At 43.4% G+C, this 27954-nt stretch overlaps 4 protein-coding genes across 6 annotated transcripts in view; 2 read left to right on the top strand and 2 right to left on the bottom strand.

Moving 5' to 3' along the window:
* Window positions 1-16185, top strand: part of arfgef3 (ARFGEF family member 3) — a 34460-nt gene extending 18275 nt beyond the window's left edge. The window contains exons 15-35 of one of the 3 annotated variants that reach the window (XM_035399395.1): window positions 43-150; window positions 704-919; window positions 1544-1651; window positions 1990-2140; window positions 2715-3008; window positions 3610-3743; window positions 4154-4299; window positions 4447-4626; window positions 4975-5116; window positions 5658-5780; window positions 5910-6013; window positions 6207-6351; window positions 7383-7511; window positions 7612-7788; window positions 7993-8107; window positions 9199-9301; window positions 9473-9604; window positions 9895-10025; window positions 10415-10423; window positions 11076-12300; window positions 12775-16185. In XM_035399395.1, coding sequence (XP_035255286.1) covers window positions 43-150; window positions 704-919; window positions 1544-1651; window positions 1990-2140; window positions 2715-3008; window positions 3610-3743; window positions 4154-4299; window positions 4447-4626; window positions 4975-5116; window positions 5658-5780; window positions 5910-6013; window positions 6207-6351; window positions 7383-7511; window positions 7612-7788; window positions 7993-8107; window positions 9199-9301; window positions 9473-9604; window positions 9895-10025; window positions 10415-10423; window positions 11076-12300; window positions 12775-12966 — 4064 coding nt within the window. In that variant the 3' untranslated portion in view covers window positions 12967-16185. The remainder of the gene's footprint in view (window positions 1-42; window positions 151-703; window positions 920-1543; window positions 1652-1989; window positions 2141-2714; window positions 3009-3609; window positions 3744-4153; window positions 4300-4446; window positions 4627-4974; window positions 5117-5657; window positions 5781-5909; window positions 6014-6206; window positions 6352-7382; window positions 7512-7611; window positions 7789-7992; window positions 8108-9198; window positions 9302-9472; window positions 9605-9894; window positions 10026-10414; window positions 10424-11075; window positions 12301-12774) is intronic. The other 2 variants (XM_035399396.1, XM_035399397.1) reach the window with 2 other exon arrangements.
* A 280-nt stretch (window positions 16186-16465) lies between these two features.
* On the bottom strand, window positions 16466-18423 carry LOC118217546 (cytochrome c oxidase assembly protein COX20, mitochondrial). The gene is made up of 4 exons (XM_035399400.1): window positions 18277-18423; window positions 17803-17917; window positions 17315-17378; window positions 16466-16787 (listed from the first exon to the last, which is right to left on the bottom strand). The coding sequence occupies exons 1-4, from the start codon at window positions 18307-18309 to the stop codon at window positions 16655-16657; spliced, it is 345 nt and encodes a 114-aa protein (XP_035255291.1). The 5' UTR covers window positions 18310-18423; the 3' UTR covers window positions 16466-16654.
* A 3160-nt stretch (window positions 18424-21583) lies between these two features.
* lhb (luteinizing hormone subunit beta) lies at window positions 21584-24150 on the top strand. Its single transcript, XM_035399399.1, has 3 exons — window positions 21584-21750; window positions 22597-22783; window positions 23178-24150. The coding sequence occupies exons 2-3, from the start codon at window positions 22598-22600 to the stop codon at window positions 23412-23414; spliced, it is 423 nt and encodes a 140-aa protein (XP_035255290.1). The 5' UTR covers window positions 21584-21750; window position 22597; the 3' UTR covers window positions 23415-24150.
* A 1805-nt stretch (window positions 24151-25955) lies between these two features.
* LOC118218351 (G-protein coupled receptor 4-like) lies at window positions 25956-26855 on the bottom strand. The gene has a single exon (XM_035400949.1). It carries the CDS (start codon window positions 26853-26855, stop codon window positions 25956-25958), a length of 900 nt encoding a protein of 299 aa, XP_035256840.1.
* Between the last annotated feature and the right edge of the window lie 1099 nt (window positions 26856-27954).

Genomic DNA, 27954 nt, shown 5'->3' with positions numbered 1-27954 from the left:
CCCTCACAGTCACACAGTCACATCTGTACCCTCTCCCTGCAGATATAGACGGGCTGGGTAGCAGTGCTATTGGCGGTCAGATGATCCGCCAGGCTTCAGCGCAGTCCCCATTCTACTGTGACAAGAGCACCAGTGACACCCTCATGGCAGGTAAAGCCAGACCACGGCCATCCTGCCTGCTGCTCACTGTCCAGACAGAGCTGAGTCACCATGTGCCAGCGTCGGCACTGAGTACTAAACAAAAAGCGTGTTCCCAAATTTCTGTTACTGTGGAAACTGCTGCTGTTAGAGGCAGTATACATTTCTGCAGCTGGCAGAAGCTGGCCCAGATTCTTTATTAGTTAACTCTCAAATCATTCCCCTCTGGGCCAGTCAGCAACAGACTAACTCTCAATTCATTCCCCTCCGGGCCAGTTAGCAATTGGCTAACTTAATTTATTCTCATCTGGGCCAATCAGCAGCAGGCTAACTCTCAAGCAATTCCCCTCTGGACCAATAAGAAATGGGGGTGAGCAAGTAAATGGTTTCATGACTTGCAAATTGAATTCTGCACAGGATGAGGTCCTTATTGGTCTGGTTTCAGGTGTGGTGCTTAATCTAGGTTGTGATTGGTCTGGTTTCAGGCATGGTGCTTTATCTAGGTTGTGATTGGTCTGGTTTCAGGCTCGGTGCTTTATCTAGGTTGTGATTGGTCTGGTTCCAGGCATGGTGTTTGCACGCTACATCCTGACTGGCTGCTGGAAGAACCTGATTGACACCCTGTCCACCCCTCTGACGGGGCGCATGGCGGGCAGCTCCAAGGGGCTGGCCTTCATCCTGGGGGCGGAGGGAGTGAAGGAGCAGAACCAGAGGGAACGGGACACCATCTGCCTGAGCCTGGATGGCCTGAGGAAGGCTGCTGGGCTCAGCTGTGCACTCGGTAATACCACAGTTGTCTGAATGACTGGGGAGTGCATTATGGGAAGGAGGACGACTAAGCAGTGTCTTCTAAGGGTTTGTCTAAGAACAACTAGGTCATTTTTTTGTGATTTGAATGGAGTTATTTGTTTAAATATTTCCATAATTAATTTTCTGTATTCCCTAAAATAAGCACACAATAAAATACCAGTAGTTAGGCTGTAAAGGACAAGATATATACTTAGAATTTGTAAAAACTCAGTATTAACCTTAGCTATTGTCATTTTGGCTTCTTAAGATTTATGGTTGAATGTACATTGTTATTGAATATACTCTCCAGGTGTGACTCTGACTGTAACTCTGACTCTCCAGGTGTGACTCTGACTATCCAGGTGTGACTCTGACTGTAACTCTGACCCTCCAGGTGTGACTCTGACTGTAACTCTGACCCTCCAGGTGTGACTCTGACTCTCCAGGTGTGACTCTGACTATCCAGGTGTGACTCTGACTGTAACTCTGACTCTCCAGGTGTGACACTCTGACCCTGACTCTCAAGGTGTGACCCTGACTCTTCAGATGTGACACTCTGACCCTGACTCTCAAGGTGTGACTCTGACTCTTCAGATGTGACACTCTGACTCTCCAGGTGTTGCTGCTAACTGTGCCTCAGCACTGGCCCAGATGGCTGCAGCTTCCTGTGTGCAGGAGGAGAAGGAGGAGAAGGAGCTGGAGTCCGGGGATGCCATCGCACAAGGTACAGAACCGACTGCACAGGGTACAGAACCAACTGCACAGGGTCCAGCACTGACTGCACAGGGTACAGAACCGCATGCACAGGGTACAGCACTGACTGCACAGGGTACAGAACCGCATGCACAGGGTCCAGCACTGACTGCACAGGGTACAGAACCACATGCACAGGGTCCAGCACTGACTGCACAGGGTACAGAACCGCATGCACAGGGTCCAGCACTGACTGCACAGGGTACAGAACTGACTGCACAGGGCACAGAACCGACTCCACAGGGTACAGCACTGACTGCACAGCGCAGGCTGTATCAGGTGGTGGAGCTGCTGTATGGTGTTTTGCAGTGAAGCAGAAGGTGGAGCAGAAGCTGGAGCAGATAGGGCGCCCCCAGGGGGTGCGTCTGCACACTGCACACATGCTCTGCATGGACGCCATCCTCAACGTGGGGCTGGAGATGGGCAGCCACAACCAGGACTGCTGGCCACACGTGTTCAGGTACACCAGAGCAACACCTAGCATACACCACACATGTTCAGGTGAGTGAGTGAGAGTGAGTGAGAGAGTGAGTATGTTTGTGTAATATCCGCAGGGTTAGTGAGTATGTTTGGGTAATATCTACAGGGTTAGTGAGTATGTTTGGGTAATATCTACAGGGTTAGTGAGTATGTTTGTGTAATATCCGCAGGGTTAGTGAGTATGTTCGGGTAATATCTACAGGGTTAGTGAGTATGATTGGTTGATGTCCACAGGGTTAGCGAGTATGTTTGGTTGATGTCCACAGGGTTAGCAAGTATGTTTGGTTGATGTCCACAGGATTAGCGAGTATGTTTGGTTGATGTCCACAGGGTTAGCGAGTATGTTTGGTTGATGTCCACAGGGTTAGCGAGTATGTTTGGTTGATGTCCACAGGGTTAGTGAGTATGTTTGGTTGATGTTCACAGGGTTAGTGAGTATGTTTGGTTGATGTCCACAGGGTTAGTGAGTATGTTTGGTTGATGTCCACAGGGTTAGTGAGTATGTTTGGTTGATGTCCACAGGGTTAGTGAGTATGTTTGGTTGATGTCCACAGGGTTAGCGAGTATGTCAGCTCCCTGGAGCACACCCACTTCAGTGACGGGGGCTCGCAGCCCCCCATGGCCATCACTCAGACCCCGCAGGCGGTGGACCTGGGCCTGGAGCTGAGCGGGGACTCCAGCCCGGAGCGAGAGCTGGGGATCAGCCACCCCGTCATCCAGCCCCTCTCCATCCAGGAGCTGCTGAAGGAGAGTGGGCGGGGCAAAGCCTTCGACCTGCGGGGCGGGAGCCTGCTGGGTGGGGCTGGAGCCGCCAAGGTCGTGTGCACCCTCTCCACCCAGGCTGACAGGTACTGCAGGACCCTCTTCCAAAATCTGTTTATATTTAACACAGTATTTCATATGAGGAACTAAACGAACTGTTGCTAACTGATGAACTATCATAGCCTTTGATTTATGCACACGTTGAGCCTCGTTTATCAGTATTTATCATATATTTACTGGATTTATCAAACGTGTAGATACAGCTTTTTTTCATAAATACATGCAAATGTTGATGAATACCAATCGGTCGTAAGGGTAAAGGGCATTCACACATTTACGCCCCTAAAATACCAAGGAGCTTTGAATTCCATCCGAGCTGTTTAGAGTGCTCGCCAAATCTGTTCAGATCCTGCTAACACCCTGATATATGAAAACTTAAATCATCGGGGAAAAAAATCTCACATTGTTTGCGTAAATGCATTTACGAACGATTTGTGATCAAATTTGTCCGGCTCACGTTTGATAAATGAAGCCCATTGTTCCGCTGGGTAAGTGCAGTGGGATCCCTGTGAGCCAATAGCATGCTGACATGGGAAACCCTGTGAGCCAATAGCATGCTGTCATGGGAAACCCTGTGAGCCAGTGGTGTGCTGTGACTGCACTGATTGGTGAGTGATCTGTCTGTAGGCTGTTTGAAGATGCAGCCAGTAAACTGAACCTGGTGGGACTGGTGGGGTTCCTGCACCAGCTGAGGAGGGCCTCCCAGTCACAGCTCTTTGATTCAGTCACGGAGACAGGGGACTACTCTTTAGCCATGCCAGGTAACCGCCTGCTGCTCCACACTGGGACACATGCCTTTCAGCAGCACAGTTTTTAAACACGTTTTCGGGAAAGGAACCGGTTGCACAGTTACTGATTGTGTTTGGTCATTTTACATTGTTGATTGTTTTCTACTCAATTCAGTTTAACATGGCTGCCGTTTAGTAAAAATTTGTACTTTACATACTTTAAACTCAACAAAAACACTATCATTAAAGAATTTGAATTATTTCTGTAATATTAATGTGATATCAGAAGTGCTATTTCCTTAGACCCACGTACAGTACAGACCAATTCAGCAGCAGAGCCACAGTTAATCTGCAGCAGGACATGCTCTTCCCTGGATGAGTCATGGTAAATCTGCTCTTTTGAAAGAACTGTTGTTAAAATGGCTGCCGACTTTCGCTTGAAGGGGAGGCAAAGTCCACCCAGGACAGACGCAGCGCCCTGCACCTCTTCCGGCTGGGAGAGGCCATGCTTCGCATTGTGAGGAACAAGACCCGCCCTCTCCTGCACATGATGAGGGCCTGGAGTGTGGTGGCGCCCCACCTGGTGGAGGTAGGGTACAGCAGTCCTGGCACAGGATGCTGGAGGGGGTGGGGATTGGGGTATCAGTTCCCTGCCTGATGTAGCGGGACTCTATAGTACAGTCTAGTGTGCATCTCTCCATCTACCTTAAAATTCCCGCCTTGCTCCTGTTCTTAGGCCGCCTGCCACAAAGAGCGTCACGTGTCCCAGAAGGCCGTGTCCTTTATCCACGACGTGCTGACGGAGGTTCTGACCAGCTGGGCGGAGCTGCCCCACTTCCACTTTAACGAGGCGCTGTTCCGTCCGTTTGAGCACATCATGCAGCTGGAGCTGTGTGACGAGGACGTGCAGGATCAGGTGAGACCCTGCAGTGATATATCAAATAGCAGGTTGCTTACTGAAGGTCATTATTTGAACAAAGACGGCTCTAAACAACAAAGTAAAATAAAGCTGAATCTAGCAGCTTCATGTGTTGAGGCTGGGTGCAACAAGGGGGGGCACAGGCCCCTTTCACAAAAATCCACTAAGTATTGAGCTACGGTAAGAAGATCATATGTGCTTTGGCGGAGTACACATAAAAATGTGTCTGCTTACATGTTGTGTACAAGTGCCCGCGTACACCACACATATTTTTTGAAGTGCAGTAGTCCCAGGTCAGCAGCTCTGCTCCCTAATAACCCCCCTATTGACCCCCCACCCCCACAGGTGATCACCTCCATAGGCGAGCTGGTGGAGATGTGCTCTCCTCAGATCCAGTCTGGCTGGAGACCCCTCTTCAGCGCCCTGAGGACGGTACACGGTAACAAGTCAGACATGAAGGATTACCTGGTGGGAGAGTATTCCATGGGTAAGAGCCAGAGCGCCCCACTCTTGCTACCACACTGCAGCTCTGTTTCATTTGCCTGTCCTGTCCTGTCCTGTCCTGTCCTGTCCTGTCCAATTTACTGAAATAATTTGAAAAGGACTTTCTATAGCCACACTGCATTATTTCAAAACCACAAGCTTTGCTGTTCCTGGTAAAGATTTACAGTTGCAATTTGAACAGATATTGTGATTCAGCCATATCAAATTTGGCCACTCAATTCATAAATAACTCTTTTATTTTTATAAATATTTATTTTTTAAAGATGGGCACCGTATAAGTGGGCAGTGTTATATAATGATTAAGGAACTGGACTTGCCACTCCAGGGTTGTGGGTTTGATTCCCAGGTGGGGCAGTGCCATTGTACCCTCGAGCAAGGTCATTAAAAACCTGGATTGCTTCAGTAAATATCCAGCAGTATGTACAGAAACATGTGAGGTGTGTGTTTGGGGGTTTTCTCTGTGTCCTTTGTGAGCTCATGATACCTTCTCATGTACCCCTCGCCCCCACCCATCCTGGCCACAGGGAAGTCCCAGGCTCCGGTGTTCGACGTCTTCGAAGCGTTCATCAATACAGACAACATTCAGGTGTTTGCCAATGCAGCCACCGACTACATCATGTGCCTTATGAAGTTTGTCAAGGGTTTAGGTAAGTCACTGCACGCCTGTGTGCTCCTGCCAGACCCCAGCTCTTGGGGAAGAAGTGGAGTGGCTTCATGCTGAACTGTGACTTTGCTGATTGAGTGCTTGTGTAAGGCTGTACTGCCCTTGTCCCCAGGAGAAGTGGACTATAAGGAGATCGGGGACTGTGTCCATGGAACCGGATATAGCTCCACGGACCTGTGCCTTCCTGCCCTGGACTACCTGAGGAAGTGCTCACAGGTAAGGGCGCTGGCCTGATGAAGTGTTTGTGTGTTTGTGTGTGTGTGTGGGGAGGGGAGGAGAGGGGAGGGGAGATTATAATGGCACACACCATTATCTATCATTATACGGGCATAGAAATGCCAAATTTAAAGGCAGAGCTCTTGTTGTGGGAGTAAATTTAAATTAAAGACTCAAAATGGTGCGTTTGCAGCTGCTCACGAAAATCTACAAGATGCCTTCCAAGCCAGTGTTTCTGGGGGCGCGGCTGGCCAGCCTGCCCATGAGGGCCCAGGAGAGGTCGGTGAGCAGTGATGACGGCATGGACTCCATCCTGGGAGAGTTTGATGATGACACAGGTAAGCGTTACACCTGGCCTGGGGTGACCTGGTCTTAATGACAAATACTGGCCACCAAAAAAGCAGATCCATTGCCATGTTTCTATAAAGACTGGCTAAAAGCAGATCCAAAGCCATGTTTCTATAAAGACTGGCTAAAAGCAGATCCATAGCCATGTTTCTGTGAAGACTGGCTAAAAGCAGATCCATAGCCATGTTTCTGTGAAGACTGGCTAAAAGCAGATCCATAGCCATGTTTCTATGAAGACTGGCTAAAAGCAGATCCATAGCCATGTTTCTATGAAGACTGGCTAAAAGCAGATCCATAGCCATGTTTCTATGAAGACTGGTAAAAGCAGATCCATAGCCATGTTTCTATAAAGACTGGCTAAAAGCAGATCCATAGCCATGTTTCTATGAAGACTGGTATCAGCCTATATCACAAGCCCTCTGTTCAGAGTTAAATTTGAAGTGTGAGAGGGAGTGTCACTATATTTTTGATGTTTTCATCCTTTTGATGAAATCATGACTAGGGGTGGGACTGGTTAATCGAGTAAACAAGTACTTGCCAGCAGATTCTTAAATAGTCCACATTCTCACCTAGGGAGGTTGAAAGGTTAAGGTCATGCCTGGTAACAGTTCAAAGCAAGCTTTTACCTTTTCAAAGAGCAGGCTAGCCTATGCTGAAGAAAGTGCTCTACACCTTGCTATGAAACGGTCTTTAGGCTCAAGAAAAATAATAATAAAGAGTACTCGAGTAAATGCAAGACCATATCAGCTTGTAATGGTTGGCTTATAATCATGCATCAAGTATTCATTATAAACATTAGGCCATGAAATAAAGACCGTAATACAAGGATAATTTCATGGCATTTAGCTCCATTCACTGCCGTGTATCCTACTCTGTTTATCACTGCCTCTGCACTGCCCCCTGATGATCAAATGATGGCACTGCACTCTCATTTCACTGTAGTCAATGGAGGTGGCTCAGCTCTCTCTCTCTCTAGGGGCTTTAGTGCAGGCCTGACTGATTCCTCTCTGTGTGTGCACAGGCCTGATACAGGTGTGGACTCTGCTCCTGGAGCAGCTAACTGCAGCCGTGTCTAACTGCCCCCGCCAGCACCAACCACCCACCCTGGAGCTGCTGTTCGAGCTCCTCAGAGAGGTCACCAAAATCCCCGGTGAGACCCCTTACCAATAGCACACAACACACGATGAGGTATCTGAAGACTGCAGTTCCTAGCTCTGGCAGCAGGGGGTCATTTTCTGTTGTATTCTCAGGGCCAGGCTTCGCCATATTCTCTGTGATCCAGCTGCTGCTACCAGTGATGTCACTCTGGTTGCAGCGTAGCCACGGTGACCATTCCTACTGGGATATTGCAGCTGCCAATTTCAAACATGCCATTGGCCTGTCCTGTGAGCTGGTGGTAGAGCACATCCACAGCTTCATTCACTCAGGTATGCCCTGAAAGGTTTACAGATCTGTGTGAGACTGTCTGTATGACTCTCAGCACTATTGTGTAATGAATGTAACTATTGTATTGTGAGCTGGATGAGGCCTAGGTGAGATCAGCACTGTGTGGGTGAGATCAGCTCTGTGTGGGTGAGACCAGCTGAGCAGTGGGTTGTTTTACCAGCACTGACTCCCTGCTTTTGCCACAGATATTGGCTATGAGAGCTTAATCAACCTGATGCTGAAGGACCTGTTCAAGCTGCTGGTGGCGGCTGTATCTGAACCTGCCGAGACCATCTCCAGAGTGGGCTGCTCCTGTATCAGGTATGACCTCTCAGACACAGCCAATCAAGTAGGACCTGTCAGGCACAGCCAATCAGGTACAATCTCTCAGGCACTGCCACTGCCAACTGAGAGTTGGTTTTAACGTTATTAACTTCAATGGGGAAATCCACAGGACTGAACAACATAGATGAATAATGTACAGTACATAAGAGCTTTAAGATAATTTAAAAAAAAACCTGTGGTGGAAATTCTGTCATCTTTGAATTAGTGGGTTGTGTGCTGCAATAGCAGCCGGGATTTCAGGTAGTTACTGCGGTTGTAGAATGCGGTTGTCTCTCCCCTCTATAGCCGAACTGCGTGTGAATTTAACAGGATTAAGCACCCCAGTGAGGAGTGACAACTGTATTTAGCTGCAGTGTGTGCGTGGCCAATGGGGCCTCACACTCAACTTCTGCTGGAGCTTTCTGTGTCCTCCTGTGAGAAACACAGTAAAGCTTATCAGCTTAGGAAACACCTGTTTCCATAGCAACAAACAGATTTACTACTATACCACCTGCTATAACCTCTCTAAATCCTGCTGTTTTGTAAAACAACTTGTGTTATTTGAGAAGAATAAAAGCACACACAGTGTGTATACATGTATGTGATATACAGTGAGCTCCATAATGTTTGGGACAACAGCATATTTTTTCTTCATTTGGCTCTGTACCCGACAATCATAGATTTGTGATCAAACAATATGTGTCTAGTTAAAGTACACATTCTCAGCTTTTATTTAAGCTGAGTATTTTTCGACATTTTGGTTTCACCCTGATGAAATTACAGTACATTTTATAAATAATCCCCCGTTTCAAGACATCATAGTGTTTGGGACAAATTATTTGATTGCAAATCTTACATAGTGGAGTACAGTGTGAAATCAAGAAAAACTATGTCTTCTTCCCAAACATGGAGCTCACTGTTTGAATGTCTATGTATGTATGTAAGTTTGTCTTTGTGTGTGTGTGTGTGCGTGCACGTGTGCGCATGTGCGTGCTTGCGTGTGTGCGTGTGTATATATGTGTGTGTGTGTGTGTGTGTGTGTGTGTGTATGATGCGTGTTTCACTCCGTGTTTGTGTTCTCATGGCAGGTATGTGCTGGTGACAGCAGGCCCAGTGTTCACAGAGGAGATGTGGAGGCTGGCCTGCTGTGCTCTGCAGGATGCTTTTTCCACTACCCTGGAGCCTGTGAAGGTAGAGCAGGGCCTGACTGCACAAACACACACCTGAAACAGACCAAAACCTGAAACACACACCTGAAACAGACCAAAACCTGAAACACACGCCTTCGTTATAGTTTTTGGCATTTGGTGGCTCCTCACAGATGGAATGTGTTTTGGGTGACCCTGGAATCTCTCCCGGCAGAACCTGCTGGCCTGCTTCCACAGCGGCTCGGACAGCTTCACGGGGGACGCGTGTGAGGTGAAGGTGGCTGCACCTTCACACTCTGCCTCAGCGGAGGCTGAGTACTGGAGGATCCGCGCCATGGCACAGCAGGTACAGCGCACTGCAGGGGTCACCTGCATGAGAGCACGGGTCATACCTCACCTGCATGAGAGGAGAGGTCATACCTCACCTGCATGAGAGCACGGGTCATACCTCACCTGCATGAGAGGAGAGGTCAGACCTAACAATAACAATAACATGTCACGCTGATCTCCGTTTGTCTACCATACTGTGCATGGTTATTTGGCCTTGTAGTTCAAGAGCTTATTGTTGAGTAGAAATAAACCATGTAAGGCGGTTTGGAAAGATCCAACACATTTCTTTCTCCTGGTCATTTCCAGGTCTTCATGCTGGACACTCAGTGTTCCCCAAAAACCCCCAACAACAAGGAGGGCTTTGAGCATGCTCAGTCCTGCGTTCTCATCATAGAGCTGCCCCCAGACCAGCAATCCAACGGACACACGCAAAAGAGGTGGGGCAGTCACTCAGTTAACAACACTGTTAACTCTGTGCCAAATATGTATGGGGTATTCGTAATGTGCAGCGTCTGTCCAGCTATGCCCTGAAGGGGCATCTCTTACTGCGGCTGTCCCATGGGACTGGAGATGTCTCAGTGACAAGGGCCAGTGTACAATAGCAGCTGGGTATTGTACATAACTTGTGCAGTGCTCATCATTAACGGTCCTTCTGAACTGCATGCCGGTGTGCAGTTATGATTACAGTGTTTCTGCTCAAGCTGCTGTGATAGAAGTGATTTTTCACAAGAGTGGGTAAATATGCATACTGATTGTTTTCATTCGGAAGTTGAGTGCTTGGTAATCACTGCTGAATTTCTTATCTCCTGTGCTGCACTGACTACAGGAAAGTTGGGTAAGGCCTCTGACATTTAAACCCCGTCTCATACACACTTGGGTAGTGCTGTGACAGTATTTGAGAAAGCTCAAATTTGGAGTTTTATTCACTTTTCAAACATAATTTCAGGGCGCCATAATGTTCAGGAGAAATGGCTTCACTGGGGTTTCTGAGTAGTCAGGTGTGTTCATTTGTACAGGCATAAGAGCTTTCAGTGTCTAGTCTTTATTCTAGGCTTTTGATTGCCTGGAGCCTGTTATTGGCGTTTGTCAGCATGAGATGCAGAGTTATGATTATGAAAGTCAAGGAAGCCATTATGAGGCTGAGAAATAACAAAATAACAATCAGAGATATAGGCCAAACCTTGTGTAACTTTGAGAAAGTCACTGTAGGTTTCAAGTCTCAGCCTTCAAGTCAACAGCTTTGAAATGAAAAACCACTTGACAACTCAATCTCAGTCTTGATTGCAAGAAATGATCAGTTAACCAACGTGGGGTGAGAAGCACTAGATTGCAAGGCATATAATATTATTATTTAATGGGTTTTAAGTTTCGTGATTAATCTACCTCTTAATTCAACTGGGAAAAAAATGAACCAACTCATTTTTATTTTCTGAAGTGAGTTGACAGCCCTGTACAAACCCTTCTTCTCATTCCCCTCTGACCTGCAGCATTCCCTTCAGGACCATCGTGGTCAGCTTGCTGTCCCACCAGGTGCTCCTGCAGAACCTGTACGACATCCTGCTGGAGGAGTTTGTGAAGAGCTCCGGGCCGCCGGAGCCCCAGGAGAAGAGCACCCCCGTGTCGGAGCCCAAAGCCACGGGCTTCCTGCGCTACATCTCCATGCAGAACCTGGCCATCATCTTCGACCTGCTGCTGGACTCCTACCGCACCGCCCGCGACTTCGACACGCGGCCCGGCCTCAAGTACCTGCTCATGAAGGTGTCGGGGGTCTGCGGCGCCGCTAACCTGTACCGCCAGTCCGCCATGAGCTTCAACCTCTACTTCCAGGCGCTGCTGTGCGCCGTGCTGACCAACCAGGAGAACATCACGGCCGAGCAGGTGAAGAGGATCCTGTACGAGGACGAGGAGGGCAGCACCGACTCCTCGCAGCAGTGCTCCTCCGAGGACGAGGACATCTTCGAGGAGACGGCGCAGGTGAGCCCGCCGCGGGGCAAGGAGAAGCGCCAGTGGAGGACCAAGATCCCCTCCCTGAGCGTGCAGCCGCTCAGCGGCGTGGACTGGGCCTGGCTGGTCCACCGGCTCCACAAGCTGTGCATGGACCTCTGCAACAACTACATCCAGATGCACCTGGACCTGGAGAGCAGCCTAGAGGAGCCGCCTGTCCTGAGGGGGGACCCCCTCTTCTTCCTCCCGCTCTTCCCTTCGGAGACCTCTACGCCCTCCACGGGGGGGCTGTCGGGTAAGGGCACCCCCTCCGAGGACGGGTTCCGGTGCCACCTGGCCGAAACACCTTCGGAGGAGGCCCCCAGCCCCGGGCACCCGGCGGGCAGCCTGCCCCAGCTGAGGGCGGAGAGGAGGGAGGCAGGGCGGAAGAAGGAGTGGTGGGAGACGGCCGGGAACAAGCTGTACACCATCGCCACCGACAAGACCATCACCAAGCTGATGATTGAGTACAAGAGGAGGAAGCAGCAGCACAACCTGGCCAGCTTCGGTAAGGAGGCCAAGGCCGGCGACAAGAGGGCCGAGCCGGTCACCCTGCGGGGCCCCGACTCCCCGCTGCCCCAGAGGCCCCAGCAGCTGGTGGACCAGGGGCCCATGCGGCACTCCTTCAGCGCGGGGCCAGAGGTGCTGCGGCAGGAGAAGAGGCCCCGCTCAGGCTCCACTGCCAGCTCTCACAACATCTCGCTCAGAGACTCGGAGGCACAGATACAGGTGAGACTGCCTCCTGCAGGCTGGAGGGAAAACTGCACACCCTGCAAAATTAGCTCTCCTGATATAAAGGCCAATCAATGCTCTTGGGGTTTCCAAGCAGAATACTTTTTGTTTGATTATGTTTCTGAAATGAATAGAAACCTTTTTGCTTATTGTTTTTTTGTTTTGTTACACAGCTGCACCTTTTGTTCCAACTCATTCAAATTATGGTTCTCTTTCCCTCTCTCTCGCACCTTCCCTCCCTCCCTTCCTCCCTCTCTCTCGCACCTTCCCTCCCTCCCTTCCTCCCTCTCTCTCGCACCTTCCCTCCCTCCCTTCCTCCCTCTCTCTCGCACCTTCCCCTCCCTCCCTTCCTCCCTCTCTCTCCCACCCTCCCTCCCTCCCTTCCTCCCTCTGTCTCCCTCCCTTCCTCCCTCTCTCTCCCACCCTCCCTCTCTCCCTTCCTCCCACTCTCTCCCTCTTCCTCTCTCCCAGGCTTGGACCAACATGGTCCTGACCATTCTGAACCAGGTGCAGCTCCTCCCAGACCCCACCTTTGTGGCCCTCCAGCCAGCGGTATTTCCCTGCATCAGTCAGCTGACGTGTCACGTGACCGATGGCAGGGTGCGGCAGGCTGTGCGGGAGTGGCTGGGCCGTGTGGGCAGAGTGTATGACATCATCCTGTGAGAAGCTGTCTGTAAGGGCTCGCTGTACCCCAGTCAGTCTGAATAGACCAGGTTACAGGTGTTTGGCTGAATTCTGGCTGATTGTTCAGTTTAATCATGCCTTGGTGTATTTTTTAATATCACTGTTACACATCATACAAGGGCAAGATATTTAATATATTCAAAATAATATTGTTTTCCATTTACTCACATCCATAACTACATATTTAATCATATTTAATGTTATATCCATATGTTAAGTATTTATTACATTTGCCCTAAGAATTATTCAAATGATTATATTAAAAATACATTTATTTAAAATATTTTTTTTATTTTGTGTTTTGATGTAACATTTTCATAAGTCTGATGTGTTGTGCCATATGACATTGACAAATTTGTAGTCTGAAAATGTTTATTTTCCATTTATGTTGTTTTCACATGCTTAAGCTTGCATTAAGCTTGTAGAGACAAACAGCACACATGGATTATGGTATCATGCACATATTGGTGGATTTCTCAAACCCTGAACCATTTTTTCGCATTTCAGCAGTACGGTTCTGTGGCATATTGCCGTGTCACTGAAACTGCATCACAGCAGAGAAGGTGAGAGAAACCCCAAACTGCATAATAGTAAAGTAAATGAAGAACCCACATGCCACCCTGTTACTTGGCCACAGAGTCTTGCCTGTATTTAGTTCTTAAATTGCACTTTGGAAACCAGTTTCGAAGAGTTAATATTAGTGAACGCCAGGTTCACATTCGTGATCGCTCAGTTAGTTTTAGTAATTGCAGAGAACTTGCCAAACTGTTTCTGAAGGAAAAACTGTGATTCTTGCTTTTTAATTGTTAGTCCAGTATAAAAACAAATGCATATGTTGACTGAATCCCGGTCCCTGTCTTTAAATGGATTCCCCTGCTTCCAACCAGGGTTTATTAAAACAAAAAAAATTTTTGTTTGTTTTTGTTTTTGGTTGGGTATCCAGGATTATAGGGATGCTGCAAAACATTTTTTAAAAAGCATGTTGAAATGGAATATGTTCTCCATCTTCTACAAGCCACAGTAGTTGCTAATCTGCAGTACTACCCTTTCATAGTCTAATCTGGAGTACTAACCTATTATAGTCTAATCTGCAGTGCCAACCTATAAGTCTGTAAAAAGTGACATCACATTATTTTTCAGATAGTTTTAAATGTAGGTTTGATATAAAAGTTTCATTCTGCCTCTACAGATGAAAGCATGAAGTTCAGTATTTTAATACACTTGACATTTGTACTGGTGTCTGCCACAAATTAAAGGTAGCACCTCTGGCAATAATGTAAAAAAAAAAAAAACAAGAAACTTAGTTCATGTGCATCATCATAGTGTAGTATTATGAGACTCAAAACAGCTGAGATTTCTGTAACAAGTTAAGATTGTCAGATTGAACAGTATTTCCACTATTAAGCAAACATAGAGCTGCATAGATGTTTGTAAAGACAATATTCTTGTCTTTACTTCAAGGTATATGAATTAATTATTTTTTTCTTTGGAATGAGAGTTGTGATTTCGAAAGTCAAATATTTCAAGAAGACAGGTATCATTTGAGACAATACCAGCAAATGATAATGCAGATTTAATAATTGTATTTCTTGGTTATCCAAGCTTAGAAGTTTAGGCATGAAAGGTAGACATGCAGCATGGAAGTCTGGTTTTCATTGTTTATTATTAAGGCCCTGTTTAGATCTCGATCAGAGGACTCGATTCACGCTCTTTCATTGTGCTGTGCAATACCATCCAGAAACTCAGAACCTTCAAGTTTAATTGTCCGCGTAACATACACTGTACTGCATATTCCCCACAAACTGCTTACCTGGAATGGAAATGTTCCTGGAATTTTTCAGGCAAGAGCTTGGTACTTAGAGCCAGCTGTAGAAATATGGAGCACATTTGCTATGCAGATTTGTTTCTCAAACCAAACTAGACTTCAGCGCAACCTGTGAATGCAGGATTTGAATGTAAAATTCTTGTAAATACTTACTTTCCCCATGGCAACAGCATCTCTCTGCTCTCAAACCAGGATTCTAGATATTGGTGTTCTGTTCCTTCTTTTATTTCATGTCATGTTTCATGTTCTTGGTGTTTAGTGTCAGATGTGGAAGGGAAAGGACCAAAGAGACACCTGTATGTCTGTATACATGTATGATGCTGCTTATGTGCATTCATTTGGATCCAAACTGAAGACATTTCTCAGAGTGAAGTGGTGCATGTTCATTTCCAGGTTATGGTGTAGTAATGTTTGTTCCCATCCACCAGTAGGAATCAGTGGGTGTGGCTTTAACTGTCTTTGTCAGCAGTAAAGAGTAAATACAGATCAGAGGTCACGCTGATCTCTGCATCAACTCCATCCTTTTGCCATGTTATTGCACAAAGCTTTAATTTAATTGCCAAAAGCTCAGTACGGAAAACCATATTTACAGTTTTATAGCCCAAAAACCACAGCGGTTATACATGAAGTCAAAAAGATGCGTAACACTCTCGACTCACAGTAAAAATAAAAGGCACAACAAGTTTCTTTGGGGGGACAGTTGCCCCCCCCCCCCCCTTTCTTAAGATGGGCCATCAATAAAAGCACATGAAATCAACATAATGAAAAATGTTTGAGTGATGAGTGAAATGGGATGGTGAGAGGGTGAGATGGAGTTTGAGAATATCAATATGGATATGCTCATGCTAATGTAGACTCAAAAGTCAAGCTCAAAAACATTGCAAGCCATGCTATACTGATTATCTTTTTTGATAGTGTTACCATTAGTGCTTGCTGTGGCAAATATTCCAAACCTTTTCTGTTTTGTTTTGTCGTGCAAGAACCAAATTGTTCATTTGACTGGATATAATATTTTGTTTCAACATCATATGTATGTGCACATATTTTATAAATAGGAATTGAAGTGGCAATGTGATGTATGAGCTTCTTTATGGAGTGGTTCTTTAAAATGGCACAGAGTATGAACGCTTTGCTACCAAGGAGGCCAGCACCTTGTGGAGTGATTTTAAAAGCTTTTCTGCCTTTGATAAAAATTTTGGGATGACCATTAATGTTACTATTCTGTTCCAGCTAAATTTACTTGCAAATGTTATTTGTCTCAGACTAATAAATATATATATGTATATGTATACATAATCTATATATTCTGAAGTGTTCCCCAAACTGAAATTTATGTGAATGTGTAGTAGAATAAATAAGCATACAAACTGTTGTATCCGTGTGAAGTGAAATGCTTCTCCTGCATTGGCCCAACTCATGCTAGCAGTAGCAGTACGAGTTTACATGCTAATGGAAGTCACAGTAGTGAAGATAAAATCTTCATTCCTCAGTTCTCAAAGAAAGTAAAACATCATTTATCATACAGAGCTTAATGCTAGTCCCTCTCCATTACATTAACTGCATTTAAACCAATGGTCCCCAAGTTCTTAGGACTCTCTGAGTATCCTAGTTTGTCTTCACTCTCCCGAGCCTGCAGCAAAGGGTGAATAGAAGCATGCTTGTACAAATTTATTTTAAAATACAAATCATAATAACAAACACATTAAAACTGATTCATCACACAGTTACAAAAAAACTGGCAAAAACAATTTCCCATCGTTTCTGGTGTGTCCGTTCAGGTGAACTGAAAGGCTGGAAAAGGATCTGAATAATTCTCTGGGTCAGAGAGCGACATCATGAGCTTCAGCCTGGGCCTTCATCTGATTTCCGGGAGGGATCTAGACTGGTTCCTTCATATATAACTTTGTTTTTTATTCCATCCTGGATAACTTTCTGCTGCATACGAAGCCTAGCATTACTATACCTACAGTAGAACCTTTAAAAACATGAGAAAACACATCATTAAAATTTAATAAAAACATATTTAAGGGCTGAATATCTCCAAGCAGACAACAGGAAATGAGTGCAGTCAATGAAGCATCAGTGTAATAATACTCTTTTTAAACTTGTGATCAGTTTATCTTTAGATGATCTAGCTCCAGTGCTTCAAAGCTGTAAATAGTGTAAGTGTCTTTACTTCTTTCTTTGATTTACTGTTGCTTACAGTCACTGCACATCCACACAGGCCCTCTCTGCATTTTCTGGGGTACATTTGGGTTAACTAACAGAATGTAGCAAATGTTTTTGTATGCTCATCTTTGCCATTTCTGCACACAATGGTCAGGCGAAAGACTAAGAATAATGGTTAAATGCAATACATAGCCTATTTGGTGACTTCAAGGATTTACAGTAATACAGCCCTAGCATGGACAGCAGTGTCTACATTCACAGCCCACACCAGGTCAATATGGGCACGTTTTTCAGGGCATCATTATTGGTAAAGAAGGCCCAAAAGACAATTACCAAGATCCAAGAGTTGTCAGCAAGAATCCCGCAGCACCAAAGTCAAAAGACCTTTTGACTCGACCTGAGAATTGAGGGGAAAAACAGTTCATATTTAAGATGACCATTATCATCACACATGGAGATTTCTGATAATCGAAACTGGAAAAAAATTTCAGCATTGTGCATTTCAGTATGCAACTGGGATACAGGCAAGCCATCCATCAAAGTCAAGAGTTGGCAGGGAACAGGCCCTTAGTCCATCCAAGAGTTCGACATATTTCAAGGTTTAAACTGAACCACAGCTGCCATACATCTCAGTGTTTGCCATCTTCAGTACTAGAGATGCTAGTTAAAAATTCAGACAAATTCGAATTCAGTGTTGGCTAAAGGGCTGGGAGGGGACGCCTGGCTGGTGTGATGAGAGGCATGGAATTGTCAACAGGGTGGATCTGACCGACACCGTACGAGTAAGATTTTATAAGCAGGGCGTGCACTATAAATCTTACTTGTTACTAAAAAGTGTCCCAACCCTGCGACAAGGGACCCTCCTGCACCATGGAGCACGGAGTCTCGTGCACACGGAGTGTTCTGAACGTCAATTATCCCCAACAGCTTGAATGACTGCAAGGAAACACAAAACCACTCACTATTACCAGCAATATACATAGTTGCCCAGAATAACAAGCCGGAATATAACTGTATAGCTGTGGGTAACTAAGCTATCCATCCCCTATCTCACTATCGTAACCAACAAAGAAGTGTTCCCGCGGTTCGCAAGCCACTGATAAATAATAAGCAAATCAGCTGTCCAGTCACAAATAAAATGAAATGAAAATGCCATGCAACCGAGTCACCTTTAAACGGCTAACATTAATGCTAACAATTGAAATCTCTCAAAACGCTTCACTTCCTAGCCAACACTATCTACCTAGGACGATTAATATACGTTACTGACGCTTGTACTTTCTAAATATGCTCACCTTTTGCCTGTCCTCTTCTCCTTCGTCCGACATTGTAGATGACTTCAGTACGTATTACATCGCAATCATCGGTTTATTTTGTGTTATTCGCATGCGCACTTCATGAGTAGCAGTCCGTCCTAAATTACCAGCCGTGTGTTCCTTCACTACTGGCATTTCAAGTTCCTACATGTCTTATTTTTATACCGTCTCTGATCTATAGTCGTGACATTACCGCCGCCTACTGCACTAGAGTGAGAATTATTGAGTAAATAGTGAGCTCCACGTTTGCAACAAAGACATATTTTTCTTGATTTGGCTCTGTACTCCACAATTTAAAATGTTATCAAATTATTCACGTGTGGTTAAAGTACACATTCTCAGCTTTTATTTAAGGGTATTTTTTAAAATACGTTTTGGTTTCACCATGTAGAAATTATGGCACGTTTTATACATAGTCCCCCCATTTATGGGAACCATAATGTTTCATACAAATGGTTTAACAGGTTTTTCTGATTAGTCAGGTGTGTTAATTGGCTTCTTTAACGCTGTTATAAGTTTTCTGTATCTAGTCTTGATTCTAAGATTTTCATTGCCTTTGGAGTGTGTTATTGGTGTTTGTCAACATGAGGGCCAGAGTTGTGCCAGTGAAAGTCAAGGAAGCCATTATTAGGCAAAGAAATAAGAAAAAACAGTCAGAGACATAGAGAATTGAGAATCCCAAACATACAGCTAAAGCAACAAAAGAGTTTTCAAAAACAAAAACTGGAAAAGTCTTGACTGGCCAAGTAATTCACCTTACCTGAATCCAATTGAACATGAGTTTAATTTGCTGAAGGGAAAATCTTACAGCAGCTAGCCCCTGAAACAAGAAGAAGCTGAAGATGGAAGGCCTGGCAGAGCATCACCAGAGAAGATATGTGGTGACTTACATGGGTCACAGATTTCAAACAACCGTTGTATGCAAAGGATATGCGACAAAATACTAAACATGAATACTTTCAGTTACAAAACATCAATATGCAAAACATTATGGTACCCTGAAATGGGGAGGTTATGTATAAAAATTGCCATAATTTCTACACAGTGAATCCACAGTGTATAAAATATCCTTAAATAAAAGTTGAGAATGTGCACTTTTACCACGTGAATTGTTTGATTACAAATCTGAAATAGTGGAGTACGAGCCAAATCAAGAAAAAAATGTCTTTGTCTCAAACATTATGGAGCTCATTATATGAGCACGCACCAGTGAACCATTGCCAACTTTTTTGGTGAGTCCAAATGAGCAGCTCTTACTTGAATTAATTTTCATCTTATTTTCATGACAACAATGACTTTAAATTCCCTGGGGGTCTCAACCACATCCTTTATGATCAGCTCTTCCCACATAGTTCCTCCAAAAAATTTCTGGAGAGAGGCTCTGGCACCCAGGGCCTAGAACTTTAACATCCACCACTCAGCATCATATACTCAACACTTTAACATCCACCACTCAGCATCATATACTCAACACTTTAACATCCACCACTCAGCATTATATCCTCAACACTTTAACATCCACCCCTCAGCATTACATACTCAACACTTTAACATCCACCACTCAGCATTATATACTCAACACTTTAACATCCACCACTCAGCATCATATACTCAACACTTTAACAGACACCACTCAGCATTATATATCCAACACTTTAACATCCACCACTCAGCATTATATACTCAACACTTTAACATCCACCACTCAGCATCATATACTCAACACTTTAACAGACACCACTCAGCATTATATACTCAACACTTTAACATCCACCCCTCAGCATTACATACTCCAGATTACCCTCCATATCAGATGCAGAATCTATGCTCCTTCATGCTTCCAAAGCCAGCTGCTGGATCACTTGGTCAAACATTATTTAAGTTAAAATGACATTTACGGGAAACGTTAATTCATGCCTGACTGTCTCATACGTCACAGATGCACAGAGATGCCTGAAGGTGTGCCAGGGAAGGCTTTCAGAGATGTGGCAATGGGTCCACAGCATTTCAAGGTAGTGCTGTTTATTTTTAGCTTAAGAATCCTTGATTTATCTCTTGATATTATAGTGTGTACTATTTATCTCTCAAGCCTTGAATAAGAAAAGCTAACACCAACCATTGCTGACACATCCCCAGTTTCAACATGGATTAGAACATTCTGGACAGGTTTCATCCTTCAGGGAAATATTATCCCATTCAAACACCGATAAGCATCCAAGGCAACCAGAGTTGAGAAAAAAAGGAAGTAGGGTGTTTGGTTCACTGAGGAAAGGCTTTTTAACTTATCTCAGGTGAGAAACCAGTTCTACAACAATGGAAAATGACAGCCAAGAGGACTGAGTGAGAGTTTTATTTTGCCTGTGATTTATATTGCCAATGCTACAGGACCAGTTCAAATGAACATTATGGGACAAATCATGCACAATGCATGCTTTACTGAGTATTTAAGTTTCCAGATTCATGGAAGAAGATGATCTCAGACTTCAACTTATGAAGGAAAACTAGAACAAATTTTATTTGTATAACTAAGTATTTAAGCTTTCTCACTTCACTATTTAGCAGAGTATGAGTCACGTATAGCTTTGCTTGTGAGTTTGGCTGGTATCAATGATAAATCTGTCATAAAAAGTAATAAAAAGTTCAGATGACTATAATAAGGCAACTTTTTTTTAGCACAATATTTTTTAACTTAAGTTACAGCATCAGCAGGTTATCAAATGTATCACCTTCCTGGTCCATGTGTGTTGTGTCATCATATCAGGCTATAAAATCGTCCATAATCTTAGCATCGACCAATGCCAGTATATTAATTTTTAACTATTATCAGCCAATGTCAATGCATTCATTTTCAACTATTATCAGCTTATACTGATACCAATCAACATTATAATACATCACTACTTTCTACTGAACGTCCAACCAAACTTTTGACCATCTCACTTACTTCCCCATAAATTTAGAATGATATTTATTATAGAAGATACATTTAAACACAAGACTCTGGCATCCTAGAAGTTGGTCACAGGGGACTTAAGACAGCAAAGTCTTCTAAACTCTGAGCTTTAGGTAGTGATGAAGCAGGTACAATGTTTTTCTAGGGTTTGGCGATCAAAAGCACAGTGTTACATAGCGAGAGAGCAAACTACAAGGCCAGTGGCTGTTCGTGAGGAGCACCTGTGAGTCTTTATTTTGTTCCCTCGTGCAGTGTTCCATGAAAGATTACTTGTGCAGCATGATAAACAGGAAGAAGCCTCACTTTATCACAGTGGTTGCTAATAATCCACTGTGGCATTAATGTTAAATTCAGGGCTGACCTGCAAGGTCGCTGTGTGGGTTGAGCTTCAAAACCATGACATCAATTGCTTCCACTATATAAAATGGACAAAGACTAATGTTAGACCAGAAACCAAACTTTACTGCGGCCAGCTGAGCCATTGGAATACATTCTCCAAGGTAAGTCAAATTCATCATGACCAGTCTGCTTAGAATACTGACTAGGGTGAAACGACTATTTAACATAGTAGTTTAATGTTTGGTTTAAGTTATTCCCTTCTATTATAGCACCTGTGAATGACAATTTCCTACTGTAGCATTTTTAAAAATCTAATTTAAATGCATCTTGTTTTCAACTGAGTTGCAATTCCTCCACATTTGATCAGAGGTTAGGGCAAATTATAGTAATGATACTTATAATCTCACCAGAGCTAACTAATACATGTAAATCTGTAAATGCGGTTATTGTCGCAGTAAACAATTTTTATTCAATGGAAATTAAAGCCCTCATTGCATTATTCAGTATTTATATCCTTGCCTACCTGCCTGTAACTAATTTCTCTTCTGTACCCTCAAACCTGCATACCTATTTCTGCCTCGCTATCTACCTGCACCTGTCTACCTACCTACTTACAGTACCTATACCAGCCCACCTACCTATCTATACCAACCTTTCTATCTAAGTATATATCTACCTTCCCACCTAACAACACGTGTCTATATACATAGCTGTACCTACCTTAGCTTAAAAGTGAAGCATTGCAATGCCTCTTATTCCTCTTAAAGTGCATTTTTAAAGTATAGCATCATTCATAATAGTAAAGTAGACATTGTAATATACATACTATGAAATGCAGCTGAGAAGCAGTACTTTGTTAATTTAATTCAAATTATTTGCTTTGTGTAAGGCTATATTTGGAACAAATTTCCTGGGTAGTTGAATACATTGAGGTGACTTTAAAAACATTGGATTTAACTTGTACTTTAGTGGAAAAAAATTTTGATTTGTTTTTTTTTTTTTTACAGTATGTCAGTCTACCCAGAATGCACCTGGCTCCTCTTTGTATGCTTGTGTCACCTCCTTGTTTCTGCTGGAGGCTCTTTACTGCTGCCTTGTGAGCCAATCAATGAAACTATTTCTGTGGAGAAAGATGGATGTCCAAAATGTCTGGTGTTCCAAACATCCATCTGCAGTGGTCACTGCATCACCAAGGTACTGTGTCTCATTCACATGGCTTTTCCGAGTCAATCATCTTACATCTGCAGCATTAAGCACAGATATTTATTTGATTCCCAACAGTAGTGAATGGCTGATTTCATGTTCACTTTAGCAACAGGGCTCTGTGCTCAAAGGCAGAGGCTTTTATTCAGCAATATAATTTTCCTTCTAGGACTGAACAAACAAATCTCCACTGTCAATTCAATTTAACATGCAAAATCTAAACAGTACTAAAGGTTTTCTGAGTCTTGTGTTTCCGCTTTCAGAAACCTTGGTTCAGCTCCACATTACATGGATTCAATATATGAAACAGCCAAGTCTTACCCTCGCCTAGTAATTTAAGATAAACCGCACTTGACAGAATAAGGTTAAGCTCCCTGTTCCTCAGGACCCAAGCTACAAGAGCCCGCTGTCCACGGTGTACCAGCGCGTGTGCACCTACCGAGACGTCCGCTACGAGACGGTTCGGCTGCCAGACTGCCGCCCCGGCGTGGATCCCCATGTGACTTTCCCCGTGGCTCTGAGCTGCGACTGTAACCTGTGCACCATGGACACGTCTGACTGCGCCATCCAGAGTCTGAGGCCCGACTTCTGCATGAGCCAGCGAGCCAGCCTCCCCGCGTAGGAGGAGCCCACGGACTGGTCCTCCCGCCCGCCACACCGCATCTGCATTGCCGAAGAGGGCCAACACATGCAGAGATGCTCCGCGTTAATGTTTTATAAGGAAGAAGCAATCACATTGTGCACATACTCCTGTGATATCAATAAAGTGGTTTCAGCAAATCATTGGTGGTAAATCTTGTGTTTTTCTGTTTTCATTTTTCAAACTCCCTGCAGAAAATGTCTGTTGTGAAGCATTGAGTGCCACCCTGCTGGTAAATGGCGCAATACTTAAAAAATGAAAAAATGTATGTGGAAAGCACACTGGAAAAATGTATTGGTCATGGAGTGGGTAAAAAGCTGTACATAAACAATGGAAATGAATACACATATCACAGAAGCATATGCATATGACTGCTTTCTGCAACATTTCAGCATTTTTGTGGAACTTTGAAAAAGGCCTCTGACAAAAACATTAATTTGGGTTGAGAGAAAGCATATGTTTTTAAAGTAAAGGTAAAGTAAAGGTAAAATTGTCAATGGTAAGAATTGTAAATGATTATAACACAAAAATTCTGTTAACCATATATATTGTAAAAAGGAAATGATCAGGGATATGCCTGCCATTTTGTGTCATTTTTCAACACAACAGTTATTTTTACAGTATATTGCTGGAGCAGTACTTTCATCCACATGTAGAGAGAAAATCAGCCATGTATCCATATACCAGAATGAGACATTACATTACATTACAGGCATTTAGCAGACGCTCTGATCCATAGGGACTTACACAACATTGTTACATAGCATTTGCATTGCATCCATTTATACAGCCGGATATATACTGAAGCAATGCAGGTTAAGTACTTTGCACAAGGGTACAACAGCAGTATTCTACACAGGAATTGAATCTGTGAGCTGAAGGTTACTAGACCAGTTCCTTACCCATTACACGACACTGCTGCCCATTATGAATTTGGGATGCTTCTACAAAGTACACACAAAGGGTCATTATTACTTTTCATTTTTAAGTTTCCTAGTTATTTTCTGAACATTACAGATGTACAGGATTTTAATAATGATTTAATAATAATGATTTCACTCAGTGCTATTGTTCACAGTTATTTGGAGAGGGAAAACATTCTAATTCAGTGCGTATAAAAGAAACAAAATGTCATGGTTCCATATTCCGTTTGCGACTCGGTGTTGTGGTTTGTGCTAATCGACGGCATTTTTGTGTTAATCGTCCGAGTATCCCTGTTGAGGAAACTGAATGCTTATTTAGGGAACTGAGTGTGGTAGTCTTCAGAACCGCCTGAGGTCGCGCCGAGATTCCCTGAGATTACTACTGATTGTTTGCACCTGATTGAGAGAGCTTATATACGCTCACATGAGGTCTGTTCTTTGCTTGTCTACTTACGTACATGATAGCCGATACAGAGAAAAGCTCTCTTAGAGAAACGTGTGGTAAGGAAAAAGGTTTTGAATTTTTTAATATAGCTTTTTGTTTTGAACAGATGGATATTATATATGACAGTACTGCATTGTCTACATAGCACCCAAAACAATGCTGTTGCTTTCAGTTTGTCTAGAAACATTTAGAATTGCACTAATAATGGTGACTGAACAGATACAGGTATATTTCAGCATGCACATATGGTCCAACATTATTCGTTTGAAGCTGTCTGTGGGAGGTATAAGTTTATTTAAAAATGGACACAGAAAAAAATTATTTTGCTTGAATTACATTCTAAGGTGCATTACCATAATTCTCCCTTTTGTAATTTGCAAGCATGTATGGTGCATTCAAACACTTAAAGAAGTATTCAGGTACAAAAGCTGCATATTCACTTGGAAACATTCTTGCTTTCCTGTAAAGGAAAATATCTATATATACATGTATATACACAGATGGGTGACAAAGTAAACCCTGAATAAATTAGTGGAGAAACATAACAAATGCAGATGCTTCCATACAGGTGTACTGCATGAAACAATTAAGCAATTAACATTCCTATCTTGCCCTGTGGCATGTATAAAAATGCTGAGGAGACCCAGCTGACCTCGATTTTGGATCAAAGATTCAGGCAAAGATTTAAGTGACTGTGAAAGATGGTAATAGATTCAGTCACAAACACTGTTCCCCCATGATGCTCCCATGCACATTACTAAACAAATTAACGAGTGGTTTCATGAACACCAGGATTAATGAAACGCCACCTGTCCACGGCCTCAGAAATCACCAGATCTAAACATGATTTAACCTACGTGGGAAATTCTGGAATCTGAATACATTGTTTCGCTAAGTTTCTCCCAGCATTTGGCAATAAGCTATTGTTATGGTTAAAGTTGACAATTACCATACAAAACTGCCAAAAAAAAAAAAAGACACAAATGGCAAACATGGGGATATTCATGGAATCAGTGGCACCTGCCACTTCTGTGACAAACACTTAGCCTTATTGATCAGTATGCCCCAATCACATTATGAGATCCGCATGTTTACCTTTGCTTCACATATTTTTAGCTATGATTTACCCCTATATTTTCTGTTGTAAAAGCACATTTAGACACTGGTAATATTTTCAGCTGAAATGGTGGATGTCTGTCTGTTCTGTCTGTGAGCCCTAAGTCTCCAATAGCAGTGTGGGACCTTCACTGTGTACCTGGCATCTTTCTTAATTAAGATGTACAGCAGGGGGTCAATTAGCGGGCTGATGTACATGAACACAAAAATAACAATAAATAATTTCCAAAAATCAATTTCTGAGAAACTCCCAGAAAACATAGAAGAAATGAATAATATTGTTGGAAAGAACAAAATGAAATATAAGAGCAGGACGAGTATCAGTGTACCCAGAATCCTTTTCTTTTCTTTGTGTGGGACTGAGATGGAGTGGGAGAGGGCTCTCCACGTGGCTCCCAGGAAGAACAGCAGCAGCGGCAATGGGAGGATAAGGAAGGTGGCAACTCCAATAAATGTGAACATGTAGAACCAGAAAAACAAACCTGTGAAAATGAGCACCACAAACGCACAGATAACCAGTGAAATGAGTATGGAGTGTTTGATAGTGCGGCGACATCGATACCACAAAGGATGCACAACCAGGAGGTATCTCTCCAGTGCGATACACACCATGAACCCAACACTGAGTAATAAACCGAAAATGAGCACAAAGTGAGAACCAATATGCATTAAATCTAGAATTCTACCAATGATCTGGATGAAATCTGAAATGAGGAGGTTCATGACATAAACAGGTGTGACATTGTCAGCCTTGACCTGATGATACAGAGCAAAAACAGCCCAGCATAAAACCGGCAGCTCAATGCATACAGTCACAATGTCAGTCACATTTAATATGTAATCACTTAATGTTCTAAGGTTGTTCATGGTGCCATTTTCCATGTCAGTCATATCTGACATTTCCTCCAGAGACACAAGTGTTGAATTTAAGTTGTCCATGGTGTCCAGGTCAGTTTGACATTTGGGATTCTTCACGTCCTGAGAAATCTATAGGGGCCAATCTAAAGGGAGACAAGAGAGACGTTATAAATGTGCTACTTCAGAATATTCTGTCTGTCTGTCTGTGTGTACAGGTTTATATCTGTATGTATATGTGTCTTTCTGTGTGAACATTTGTCTGTCTGCGTGTACATGTTTATATTTGTATGCACGTACATGTGTCTGCCTGTGTGTAAATATCTCTGTCTGTGTGTACATATGTATGTCTGTGTATAAATATGTCTGTCTGTGTGTACAAACATCTGTATGTAAAGTGTCTGATGAGCAAAAGATTATCCAGATTTTATTTCTATAAAGTTCATTTATAATATTTTCATTTTTATTTTGAATCTATATATATATTTCTATTTCAGGGACTCACTTTCAAGAAAGAAACATAACATTATGTTGACAAAACAAATACAAATATTGTAACATTGATGTTCTGTTCACTCAGGTTTCTTTATTTGAAGTTTTTCTTCATCTCTTGGCAGGGTGGGTACAGCGATGAATTATAATGGCAATGAGAGGCTTTGGTGTATAATTTTCCTGGGTGCAGAAGTTCCTATATGTTTAAATGAGCAGCAATCTTATGCTTGTTGTCTTTAATTAATTTTCACTTTTCTATGATACAAATCAGGAGTTTCCCCTGAAAGAGAAATTTTGTTCTTTTGTGCATGTGTGCTGACACCAGATTACACAAATTAGATTTTCTCTTGGAAAAATATAAAGTTTACATTTGAAGCAGAACATAATATAAGATGTTCTTATACATGGCATGATAAGTTCATGTTATTAAAGATCTGTTTATAAAATAAAAACTCATACTAAGGCCAGTTTTAAACCGACAGCTGCAGTTATTTGTTTCTGTTTTTTCGTAAAACTTTTTTTGCTTTCCTTGTTCATGCCTATTGGCCAGATGAGATGAATTGTTTGCTTCTGCCATGGGGCAGACACACTCCATATTGTGCTAATTGCCCTATTGGTGCTGCTCCACAGCTGTCAGCTCTGTGTGGGAGGCCTGGCATTTGCCTCTAGGTTATATTTACTAAATAAGAAC

Source organism: Anguilla anguilla, chromosome 18 (genome assembly GCF_013347855.1).
Source record: "Anguilla anguilla isolate fAngAng1 chromosome 18, fAngAng1.pri, whole genome shotgun sequence".
In the NCBI taxonomy this organism is placed as follows: Eukaryota; Metazoa; Chordata; class Actinopteri; order Anguilliformes; family Anguillidae; genus Anguilla; species Anguilla anguilla.
The sequence above is the reverse complement of the archived record's forward strand: the minus strand, read 5'-3'. Positions and strand labels throughout refer to the sequence as shown.

Bases quoted from the DNA above. Each gene is read 5' to 3' on its own strand.
- LOC118217546 (XM_035399400.1), bottom strand. From the start codon at position 18,309: ATGTCGGACGAAGGAGAAGAGGACAGGCAAAAG. The intron at 17,918-18,276 runs GTGAGCATATTT...GTTTCCTTGCAG, and splicing joins GAGAAGAGGACAGGCAAAAG to TCATTCAAGCTGTTGGGGAT. The intron at 16,788-17,314 runs GTAATTGTCTTT...ATGTTTTTAAAG, and splicing joins CTGACAACTCTTGGATCTTG to GTTCTACTGTAGGTATAGTA.
- lhb (XM_035399399.1), top strand. From the start codon at position 22,598: ATGTCAGTCTACCCAGAATGCACCTGGCTCCTCTTTGTATGCTTGTGT. The intron at 22,784-23,177 runs GTACTGTGTCTC...CCTGTTCCTCAG, and splicing joins GTGGTCACTGCATCACCAAG to GACCCAAGCTACAAGAGCCC.
- LOC118218351 (XM_035400949.1), bottom strand. From the start codon at position 26,855: ATGGACAACTTAAATTCAACACTTGTGTCTCTGGAGGAAATGTCAGAT.